The sequence below is a fragment of the Danio aesculapii genome, chromosome 6, assembly GCF_903798145.1.
Source record: "Danio aesculapii chromosome 6, fDanAes4.1, whole genome shotgun sequence".
Taxonomy (NCBI): domain Eukaryota; kingdom Metazoa; phylum Chordata; class Actinopteri; order Cypriniformes; family Danionidae; genus Danio; species Danio aesculapii.
The window spans coordinates 62,056,352-62,068,851 of NC_079440.1; the positions used below are offsets into that span (position 1 = coordinate 62,056,352).

General features: G+C 37.1%; 1 protein-coding gene across 6 annotated transcripts in view; it reads left to right on the forward strand.

Annotated features, from left to right (window-relative positions):
* LOC130231207 (R3H domain-containing protein 2) overlaps positions 1-12,500 on the forward strand; it is a 144,350-nt gene that overhangs the window by 130,382 nt on the left and 1,468 nt on the right. For 4 of the 6 annotated variants that reach the window (XM_056460679.1, XM_056460684.1, XM_056460682.1 and 1 more), the window contains 4 exons: positions 1,217-1,349; positions 1,737-1,834; positions 4,948-5,053; positions 8,614-12,500. The exon at positions 8,614-12,500 is cut by the window's right edge and continues 1,468 nt beyond it. In XM_056460679.1, the coding sequence (XP_056316654.1) occupies positions 1,217-1,349; positions 1,737-1,834; positions 4,948-5,053; positions 8,614-8,936 (660 nt within the window). In that variant the 3' untranslated portion in view covers positions 8,937-12,500. The remainder of the gene's footprint in view (positions 1-1,216; positions 1,350-1,736; positions 1,835-4,947; positions 5,054-8,613) is intronic. The other 2 variants (XM_056460681.1, XM_056460685.1) reach the window with 1 other exon arrangement.

Here is a 12,500-nt window from a genome sequence, read left to right on the forward strand (position 1 = left end):
AGTTAAAGTCAGGCATCCTGCTGATTTGATTCAGACGGGCACTTTTTGTCAGACAGCTCACCGATCAGGTATACATCCACGCTAAACTATCAAGGTGACAGTCATCTTAGCTTGTGTAGAATCGACCCAGCTCCCAACTTTGAGAATAGATTAACGATAGATTAGCGATATTTTATTTATCGCGCGATAAGAGTCTCACGTTAACGCTGATAACGGCCCAGCACTCGTAATTATACACAAATATAAGTAGACAGAAAGAACTCTTAAAGGGCGTTCAAGATGAAGAGCAACCAGAACTATGAATATACTCAAACAACTCTACTATTGCAAATATTAATGTAGCCGATACTCTCTTTTTAATTATTATTCCTTTGCAATTTTTTTGTGGATGTCATAATTGTACGATTTTGGAATTATTTTGATTGTTAAATATTCAGCATATACAAAAAAAACCCTACTGAACTGTCTCTCTATATTATATATATATATATATATATATATATATATATATATATATATATATATATATATATATATATATATATATATATATATATATATATATAATATATATAAGCTGAGTCTGAGAGTTTTATTTATTTGATAGTTTATTTCACATTTCTTGTTTGTAAATGCTAAATACAAATAAAAAGCATAAAAAAACAGAATTTTTTGTACTGTTTTTATTTATTTTTTAAAGTTATAAGAGCCTGGAGGTATAGACCTTTTTCACTGCAGAATTGAATACAGGAAGCACCCTCCGACGCAATGCTTCGCTGTTTCCGGTTTCGCTTACTGTCGCAGAAACATGACAGCCTCAGGACACTGGATGACATTTTCACTGTCAACTTTGCTTTAATTTGGACAAGAACAGGTTGTTCACTTGGTTAATTTGTAAAACTGACGTAGCCTAAATAAATCAGGGCATTAAATAAAACTGGGGCATTAGGACTCACACAGACCGCAGGTTGAGCGCCCCCTGCTGGCCTCACTAACACCACCTCCAACAGCAGCCTAGTGTTCCCATGTGGTCTCCCATCCAGACACTGACCAGGCTCAGCCCTGCTCAGCTTCAGTGAGGGACCAGTCTGAGGCTGCAGGGTGATATGACTGCAAAAAAAATAGGGGAAGTTGTTTTTGTTATAACAAACAGTGCACCAAACTCATGTGGAAGTGTAAAACACAGGCGTGTGTGTGTGTGTGTGTTTGTGTGTAGGTAAGCAGTCCGCTGGCGTCTCCCACTCAGTCTCCAGCTCCGTCTCCATCTGGCAGTGTGAACAGTGTGTGTCCTGGTCTCGGCCCACTGCCGCTCATCTCTCAGTTCCCTCGGCCTGGTGGCCCAGCACAAGGTACACACACACACTCAGATACACAAACATCCGAATCAGTTTTAACATAGACAGACAGACTCGCACAGAGACAGACGCACACATACACACACTGACACACACACTTGCATACACACTGTACACACTGTACACACGTTAGGTACAGTACATGTTGACCAATAGAAGGCTTTACTGTTTGCTGGTGTGTTTGAGTTGATCCTGAGTTCTTGTTAGTGAGCAAGTGTGTGTGTGAATGCATGTGTCAGTGAACTTGTGTGTGAGCATGCATGTGTGTGAGCAAGAGTGTCTGTGTGTAACTGGCAGTTGTCCAACTCTATCGCTAACTGTGTGTGTGCTTGTGTGTGTGCTTGTGTGTGTGCGCGTGTGTGTGTGTGTGTGTGTCAGCAGACGGCCGCTACTCTTTACTGGGGCAGCCGCTGCAGTACAGCCTGTGTCCTCCTCCCATCATGCACAACCACAACCAGTCCTCCTACAGCTCCCATCAGGTACAGCAGTGTGTGTGTGTGTGTGTGTGTGTGTCTCAGTCAGTGTTGTGCTGGGGAAACCAAGCTAAAAGCAGTTGATTTCTGGTGCTTGACCAATATTTTGAGCAGTGTCTGATCATTATCAGGTTTTTGACGTCTGTCATTAATGTTCAGTCTTGTTCTTTATTTTCTTTCTAGTTTCATTTAAACTTATTTTAAAGGTGCTGTATGTCAGTGTTTGACTCTTCTGCATCATAATAACACCATCATATGTGTGCAGATATTCAGAAACATGCTCGGTGAACATTCTTGTTTATCTGAGAAACAATGCTGAAGTCAGATATTCTGCTTTGTAAATGTGCGTTATGTACCAGATCATCGTGTTTGTTTTGGTCATTTAACCCGCCCATTGTCAGTTTAGCCATTTATATTTCAGCACCCCGGGTTGCCAGATGGTGGAAAACAGTGTATTTCATTCATAAAGCATGCATCCATGACTGAAATGTGACCTCTGGTGGACAGTAGCAGACTCAGAAATGAGACGCAGATTCAGACTTCAACATGAGGTTATTAATTAGCAAATCATATAAATATTATGAGCGTAAACATTAGGTGAGCAGGTTACACTGTAAACCCCGTGTCCTAACAACACGCTACATGACGAGATACGCAGTGATGAGCAATTTGGCTGTTTGCACCAGACAAAACACGACAGAAATGTAAATACAGCCATTCAGAAGCACAGAATAGTGCACTCACTGCACTCCAGCACAATGGAAAGGTTTATAATCTAATGAACACATATTAAACCTCTTTAACATGATTAAATGTAGATGCTGAATCACTGATATGTGTTGGTTTGCACTGAGTCTGAAGTTCAGTTTCAGACGGTTTATTTTATTCTCCAGATCTGAGCTGAACTATCTGCTGCTGCTTTCAGTAGTATGGCAATAAATGTCATGTGAAACAGTATTCAAACTCACATTATTAGCATTCAATTCAATTCACCTTTATTTGTGTAGTGCTTTTACAATGTAGATCGTGTCAAAGCAGCTTCACATAGAAGATCACAGTGTTTTATCTACATAGTATTTATATTTAACACTGATTAAAGCACATGAGGTGTACTTGAGGTGATCAGTTTATCCTGTAGTTTAGCTGAAATAGCAGCCGTTTCTATAACATCAATTGGAGTTGTTGGTAAGAACAAAAACTCCTTTTAATAAGGAAAATAGACCCTCTGTCGCATGGCGTTGCTTTCATTTAGAACACAACTTAAATCAGCCTTTAGGCTCAAGTCTCGCTGTTGGTGTCCTCAATCTGGCAACCTGCCCTTGCATTTGTTTTGATCCAGGAATGCAATACCTAGTTCAACCACTTGGTGTCAAACTTACATACTGCACCTTTAAAAATGTTACATCCTCCTGAAAATGTCCTGTAGTGGACATTGGTTTTTCATGAATTTTCTTTGAATTTTTTGAGCTACTCTGTCAAGTCCTGGGCTTTCTAGTGATATGTCATTTGATTGGCTGGCAGGCTAGGAACCACTTCATACACTGCATCCAAAATGGCTGACATACAAAAAAGCACATTTTATGGGAAGGAGAGAGGCATGTCAAATTGAGCTTTTAAAATGTTAATTTACTATTATTATATATAATAATATATATATATATATATATATATATATATATATATATATATATATATATATATATATATATATATAAATACATATATATTTGTTTAATAAAGTGTCAGGAACAATACATCTAGCTTTTAAAGCTTTGTGTTTCAAAATATCATCCTCTTTTAAATGTCCACTATAGTGGACACCAGGACCATCTCAATGTAATTAATGACTGCATGTTGTAGGAGGCAGAACTGAAGCAGAGAGGATTCTCTATAAGATAGTTGAGGGAGATTCTGATTTAGAGTCTGACAATAGACAATTAGAGAATGACAATCAGTATTAAATCACTTATGTTAAATCTGTTTTGGATTAACATCACTTCTTTTTGTTTTGTTTTTTTGAGTTCGTCTCTCAGACTAAACCATTTCAGGAATTTCAATACTAAAGGAAAAAATGGCTTTTGTTTTGTTTTTGTTGCATTAATATTGGATTATTATCTCTTTACAGCCATATCCTGCACAGTTCTGCTGTCTGAGTGGCGGTCGTTTTGAACTGAAAGGGTCCTGTGGTCCACTACAGTGGACACGCTGTAAAATGAAAAATAAAAACTAAATGTAAAAACTCTAAATTGAAGATTTTTTTTAAATCAAAGGATGTAGGAAATCAAAAATATATATAAATAAACATAAATTTTCTTCGGGTCTCAGGAGGATGTGGCAACTGTATCAGCCTTCAGAAAAACGCATAGCAAACCTGTGAAAACTGAGCTAAACTGTGCTAACTTTGTTTACAATTTTGTTCTGAAGCATAGTTTATCTATTTCTTTTGATTTTTATTTTATGTAATATTTTTGTTAGTAGTTTATATATAGGAAAAGTTTTATTTTGTTCAATTCACTTCACCTTTATGTGTATAGCGCTTTTACAATGTAGATTGTGTCAAAGCAGCTTCACATAGAAGATCATCGTGAATAGGAACAGTGCAGTTCAGTTTGTAGTGTTTAAGTTCAGTTCAGTTGAGCTCAGTTCAGTGTGGTTTAATAATCACTACTGAGAGTCCAAATACTGAAGAGCAAATCCAACGATGCACAGCTCTACAGATCCTGAACCATGTAAGCCAGTGGAGACAGCGGAGAGGGAAAAAAAACTTCACTAATCATGTGTGTTTAATGTGTAACTAATGTGTGTTTTTTTCTGTAATAATCTTAAGCTGGTAATTTTGGAAAGCATTCTCAACAACAAATGAACTGTTAAATAATTTCCAATAACACTCTTGTATGTTTTTGTGCTGCAAACGGTGCTTTTCTTATTTAGATTGTTTGTCTTGTTTCTAGAAAAGCCATTTTTTTTGCACGTTTCTCTTTTCATTTATTAGTTTTTTAGAGTTTCTATTTCTCCAATATATTAGTTTAAATGATTGTACATGCACTGCAGGATTATTCATTATCTGTTTGAGCCATCCCTCCACTCATGTCTCCATCACTGTGTTTGGTTGTTCACAGTGTGTGTGTGTGTTTGCTCAGAATCAGGGAGTGATGAAGCACGGAGCGCGGGGTAAACGACAAACGCTCAAATCTGCCTCTACAGACCTCGGGACTACTGATATGGGTGAGAGACCGAACACACTGCAGGCTTTCTGCTCAGACCACAGCACACAAACACACACTCTTTACTAGGGATGCTCCGATGGATCGGCTGGAGATCAGTATCGGCCGATAATCACGTTTCGTGACTCGATCGGTACTCGTCAATCTGGCCGATCTCGTGAACCGATCGCAGGTGTTTGTTTGAGTTTATGCACAGAGGAAGATGCATATGCGCTAATCAGCAGTGCTACACAGCAGGACTATTCAGAGTACCCGCGGGCTCTTAAAAGCATTTATAATCTCAAATTAAGGTTTTAATAGCCTTGAATTATTATACAAAGTCTTGGATTTCATTACAAAGGTCTTATTTTATTCATTTATTTGACCTTTTTTAGGATTAATTTCATACTGTAACAAAATTAACTGTTACTAATGTAAGCTAATTAAAAATTCATGCAGCGTAACATTGAGTGCATCTCACGCTCCACGTAATAGCAGAAAGCGCGAAAGCCTGCGCACTTTACTTGAGGTGAGGTACATAACAAGATAGTCGCTAGCTTAGTTTATCAGCTAAAATGAGAGTGTCTGTTTAATCCGCTGTGGCCAAGGAATCCGAATTACATTTGGGTCAAGCCTGTGCCAGGAAATAACCGCGACGTCTACTGCTGTTGACACCAGAAATCTTTTTAGCTAGCAACAATGGGTGTTACAGCCCTGGACTCCCATATGAGGGGTGCCAAACACACCGTGTATAGTACTGCTCACCAGCGCCGACCACCTATTGTGCAGTTCAATAGGTGCTTTGGCTATCAATAATGAAGACATTTCTATATTAGAAGCATTGCCACCACACATTGTTGGGCAGTAGCTGCTAGCTTAACTACGTTTCTGAGTAGCGTGGTAGTAGCGTCACTACTTTCTAAATCAAATAGGTTTTGTGTAGCGAAGCTAATGTTTTAAGCAATTAGCGCAGTAGCGTCCACACAAGCTACATTTACCAATCACGGATCAATAAGATGTAGCAGTCGATTCTGTTCCCTTCTGGAATTTCAGTTCCTCCTCTACGAAGCGTGTCCAGCTAACAGCTAACTGCTAACTTTTATAACTAAGGAACTGACTGACCAGGTCAATAAGGCCAACGGGTTTGTGGTCATGTTTGACCTTCAGTTGGACCTTCATATTCGCCACTGGGTGGACGACTACGCTGTTGCGTATGTATTAAATATAACTGAAAATTGAAATAAAATGCTTTATTTAATTCAAGTAGCCCACTCGTACATAATTATTTTCTAAATTCTTATACAGATTTGACATTTTTCCCTCATACTTCTGTCGGAATGGGTACGAAGTTGGCATTGAATTTCATTTGAAATGGTATTAAGAAGGTATTTAAAAGCCTTGAATTTCATTTGGAGCATCCTGGGGGTACCCTGATTCAATTAGTTTGTCATGGGTCCCAGTTCATGAAATGAGGGGCCGGAGAGATATGACTTGCAATATGAGTGATGACACGACAGCATATAAGAGCCCATATGCTGTATTTTTGCTCCTTAAGACACCCGCGTTGGCTTTTTCTACATGTAAATGTTAATATGTTGTATTTTGAAACTAAATAACATCACAGCATTGTACAACGTGGCTGTTTTTACAAACATATTCAAATGTTGTATTTTGAAGCACAACAAAAGCAGTGCATTACTCAAGTCGGCTTCTTCACTATAAACTCAGAGAGGACAAGATTACATCTAAATTGGCTGCGGAATATTTGAACACCATTAGAAATGGCTAATCAACTCATTTGATTTATGTAAATAATCTACAGGTTTTATTCCTGTAATTATTATCATTTTTAGAGATATTGTCTGGTTTTGTTGATTTTTCTGTCATTTATTTCTCATTTGCTGTATATTTTATTAATTTGATGATGTTGATATATTACTAAAATGCTTTGGGAATACTGTACAAAATGTCCTGCCCGTAAAGCAACCTGAACTTAAATGAGAGATAGAGAGAAGCAGATTTTAGTGCGTGCACATGGCTAAATAAATGATCATATATGAACACATGCAGACCCTTACAGTCTCTGATATGTGGCCAATTACAGAAAAACTTCACACAGCAGACATTTAGGCCTTATATGGGTTCAAAAACAACATGAAATATAGCCTACAGTCAGTGTAAACCTCTCATCTGCGTCTTTAATCTTCAGCAGCCTCTGTTAGAGAGTAATTCTGTCATTCCCAGTTCATAACAGTCCAAAAGGCGATGATAAACATGGCAGTGTGTTCATGATTCAGGTTGCTGAAACAATTTGCTGCTGTGTTTTTTCACGTTTGTCCGTTTCTAAAGGATCAGATGTCAGAAGCACTTTAGTAATCACACGCACGTTATTATCATCAGCTCAACAGGTTTGTTGATCAGGAGCTCCCTGGAGAAAGTGAAACTGCTCACGTTTTAGACGAGCTCGTAAAACAACAACAGGACACGGCAGATTTTGTTTCTCTTGGCTTTGTGGCTGTTCATCAGGACGACGACAAAGTTTGTTTTAAGCTTGGGGAAACCATGGCTTGTTATTACATGTATGTATTATTACGGTGTAATGTCTCTGTTGTGTTTTTAAAAATGGTGCTTCCTTTGTTTTCATTCTCCTGCATCTACGAGTGACACATTTCTGTAAATTAATAGCATTCAGCTGCTCAACTAGCTCCACCGTTTGGTACCCTTTAGTGCTAAAAGTAGTATGGTATGGTTCACTTGTACCTTTTGACAGTAGAAACGGTCTTAAAAGCGTACCGAACCACATCATTCAGTGGAAACGGGCCATAGGGCATTATAAAGCTTGAAGTACTCTGTATCCGCTTATTACCATGACAAGGAATTGGTACTTGGTATCGGCTGCAAAAATCCTGATCGGAGCATCCCTACTCTTTACATCTGACGCATGCTCCTGTTACAGGGTTCCCACACTTCTTGAAAGAACTTGAACGTCAGACATATGGATTCAAGCCCTGGAAAGAACCTAAAAACAAACACCGATACTTGAAATTGCTTGAATTCAGTTTGAATTGAATTCCTTCATTTTGCTTCACTGTACTCCCTTCATTCACACAGTGGAATGAACCGCCAACTAATCCAGCATTTGTTTTACACAGCAGATGCTCTTCCAGCAGCTGGGTGTGTACTAAAAAAGGATCTTTAATCTAGTTTTGAACTGAGAGAGTGTGTCTGACATTATCAGAAAGGCTATCCCAGAGTTTAGTAGCCATATATGAGAAAGCTCGACCTCCTTTAGTGGACTTTAGTAATCATTTTTTTATTTTTGGGGGGTGGTTTCACCTTTAATGTGTAGGAAAGTGTAGAGTATTGACAAGAAAGCATGGGGAGCAGAGAGAGGGGAAGGATCGGCACAGGACCACGAGGCGGGAATCGAACTCAGGCCGCCGTGAGCACCGGAGTGCATGTGTCGACGCACTAACTGGCGCCGACTTTTGTGGACTTTGGTATTCTGGGTACTACCAGTAGCCCTGAGTTTGAGATCTTTTTGATAATAAAATAATAATCAGCTCTGTCTGTGTCTCACAGTGGTCAGTCGGGTGTTGGAAGTGACGGATCTCCCAGAAGGCATCTCTCGTCCTGAGGCTGAGAAACTCTTCAATCAGCTCTCGCTCTGCGGCGCCAAGATCCAGTGGCTGAAGGACCCTCAGTGTCCCCGAGGCCCTGGCGGCGGGCGTGGGGACGGCAGTGACCCCGCACACCTCTACACTGTAGTGGCCGTGTTTCCCAACACCATGGCGGCCCAGAACGCATCCTTCAAACTCAACAACAGCGGCGGCGGCCTGTTCAAGCTGCGCGCCGCCAAAAAAAACTATGACCTGCGCGTGCTGGAGAGAGCCAGCTCACAGTGAGAGACCCACAAGGAGGAGATCATCCCGCTGTTCCTTACACACTCACTTTATATTACTTTACTTTCTGTCATTGACTGAAGAGCACATAATGAGACACATGCCGATCGTAGGACACGCACAAACACACACACACACAAGCTGGTGGCTTAAAGGGACAGTACAGAACACTGCAAAACAATAGAGTTTCTTCCTTTGTGGCTTGTTTATAGTATAAATATCGATAGATTCTTAAATCAAGATGTTTTTCTAGACGAGAATTTGAGTTAAGTCAAAATGAAGCGAGGTTTTCTTTAAAACAAGCTAAAATAATCTGACAATGGGGGAAAATTAATTTAGATTTAAGATCGTTTTCCTTACTGCATTGGCAGAAAACTCTTCATTTTGACTCATTAGTTCTGAAAACAAGACTTTTTTTTGCTTGTTTAGAAAATGCTGCTTGATTTTAAGATTGTTTTGACATTTGGACTACATTCAGGACAAAAGCACGTTCTTTCTAGGTGTTTTTGGCTTGTTTTTGGTACAAATGTAAAAATTGGGAAATCAAGATGTTTTTCTAGACAAGTACAGAATTTGTGTTTTGTTTTTTTAGAAATAATAAATCAAAATGAAGCAAGTTTTTCTTTAAATCAAGCTAAATAATCTGACAACGGGGTAAGAAAAATAGTCTTGTTTTTCATTTTGACATAAGATCATTTGCATTGGCAGAAAACTCTTCATTTTGACTCATTATTTCTGAAAACAAGACTTTTTTTATGCTTGTCTAGAAAATGCTTCTTGATTTAAGATTTTTTTGATATGTGGACTAGAATCAAGACAAAAGGACATTCTTTCTTAGTGTTTTTGTCTTGTTTTTAGTTCAAATATCTATAAATTGTAAAGTCAAGACGTTTTTCTAGACAAGTACAGAATTTGTGTTTTGTTTTTCAAAGTCAAAATGAAGCGAGTTTTTCTTTAAAACAAGCCAAATAATCTGACAATGGGGTAAGAAAATAGTCTTGTTTTTCATTTTGATATAAGATAATTTTCCTTACTGCATTGGCAGAAAACTCACTTCATTATGACTCATTATTTCTGAAAACAAGACTCTGTTTTGATTGTTTAGAAATGCTGCTTTATTTTAAGATTTTTTTTTTATACCTGAACTAGAATCAAGACAGAAGCATATGCTTTTTTTGGTGCTTTTGTCTTGTTTTTAGTATACAGAAATTTAGTACAGAGTTTGTGTTTTGTTTTTTTAGAAATTACAAGCCAAAATGAAGTGAGTTTTTCTTCAAAACAAGCAAAATAATCTGACAATGGGGTAAGAAAGGTAGACAAGTAAAGTAGACATAATGCTGTTTTTAGGCATAATGCTGGTAATGCTGTTTTTCATTTTGACATAAAGTTGTTTTCCTTACTGCATTGGCAAAAAAACTCACTTATTTCTGGCTTATTATTTTTGAAACCAAGACTGTTTTTGCTTGTCTAGAAAATGCTGCTTAATTTAAGATTTTTTTATAATATTTGGACTAGAATAGAGTGTTTGTCTTGTTTATAATATAAATATTAACAAATTGTGAAATCAAGACATTTTTCCAGTAAAAGTAAAGAATCTGTGCTGTGTTTTTAGAAATTATGAGTCAAAATAAAGTGAGTTTTTCTTCAAAACAAGCCAAATAATCTGACAATGGGGGAAGTAAAATAAGCTTGTTTTTCATTTTGATATAAGATTTTGACACGTTTTTCCTACTCCATTGGCAGAAAACTCACTTAATTTTGACTTCTCATTTCTGAAAACAAGACTTCACTGCTTGATTTCATAATTTTTTGATATGTGGACTAGAATCAAGACAAAAGCAAATTCCTGTCTTGGAATTTTAGTATAAATATCTAAATATTTTTCTAGTCGTTAAGTAAAGAATTTGTGTTTTGTTTTCTGAAATGATCAGTCAAAATTAAGTTTAAAACAAGCCAAATAGTCTTATCGGCCAATGGAGAAAGCGGAATAATGTTATGCTAAAAGGAAAAAAACTTTTATTTTGCTTAAAATGTTTTGGGATTTTCTTAAAAATGCTTCTTGATCATTTATTTTTATTGCTTATAACAAGTTAAATAATCAGACAGTGGAGAAAGCAGAATATTACGTCACGTCTCAATGAAAAACAAGATTAGTTTGCTTTCCCCATTGGCAGATTATTGATCTTGTTTTAAGGAAAAACTCATTTAATTTTGACTCATTATTTCTGAAAACTAGACTTTAGTTTTTGCTTGTCTAGAAAATGCTTATTGATTTAAGAAATTGTAGATATTTAGATTTAAAACAAGACAAAAACTCTAAGAAAAGCATAAAATAAAGTATTTTCATAGTGTTTTTGTCTTCTTTATAATACAGATCTTAAATCAGGAAGTGTTTGGTGGCTCGTGTTGTTTTCAGGAATATTAAGTCAACATTAAGAGAGATTTTACTGAATGAAGTAAATCCGCCAGCAGGGTAAGCTGAATAACCTTGTTTTTGAGTTGAAATAATACGATTGTTTTGCTTACACCGCTGGCAGATTATTGATCTTATAAGGAAAAACTCACTTAATTATGACTTTTATTTCTGAAAACGACCGTATTTTTGCTAGAAAACGCTTCTTGATTTAATTAATGTATCATTTAATTTCATTTTAATCAAATGTTTGGATATTTGTGCTATAAACAAATCATAAACTATTATTTTGCAGTGCAAAACTTAAAATGTTCCACATTTACTCACCTTCAGGTGGCTTGAATGAGTTGTTGAACAAAAAATAAGATGATATTGGAGTTAATGAAGAATGAACTAGAGCAGTGTTTCTCAACCACGTGTTTCTCAACACTACATGTTTTGGATGTCTCCTTTGTCTGTCACTCCCATTACACCTCTTTCAGTCTCTGCTAATGAGCTGATGATCTGAATCAGGTGTGTTTGGCAAAGGAGACCCGGAAATATGCAGTGCTGGTGGTCCCCCAGGAACGTGGTTGAGAAACACTGAACTAAAGAACGCAAGCATTTGACTTGCATGGAATTTTTACTTCTACTGTGGTTGTCTAACATTATTCTAGATATCTTATTTTGTGTTCAGCAGAAACAAATGAACTCTTTGGAGAGTTTTGAACAGCTTGAGGATGATTAGTAAATGATTTAATTAATGGTTGAAGTATACATTTAAAGGGACAGCTCACCCACAAATGAAGACATCATTTACCCACCATCAGCTCAAACAGTTTGGGTTGATATTGATGTCCATTATATGGACAGAAATATGAGGGAAGTCAATGATGATCAGTGCTTTTCTTTACGGCGAATTTTCTAGAAGAAAGAAAGACTGACATGATGGTATGAATTTTTGGGGGGAACTGTCCCTTTAAGAGAACAGTTCGGAGATTTAAAGCGACAGTTCACTTAAATATTAAAGTTTACTTACTATTTACTCTCCCTCAAGTGGTACAAATCAGTATCTTCTTTTATTGTCTGTTTGTTGGTTCTATTGAACATTAAAGAAGATCATTTGAAGAATGTTAGAAACCTGTAAACATTGACTTCCATAGTAGAATAAATAA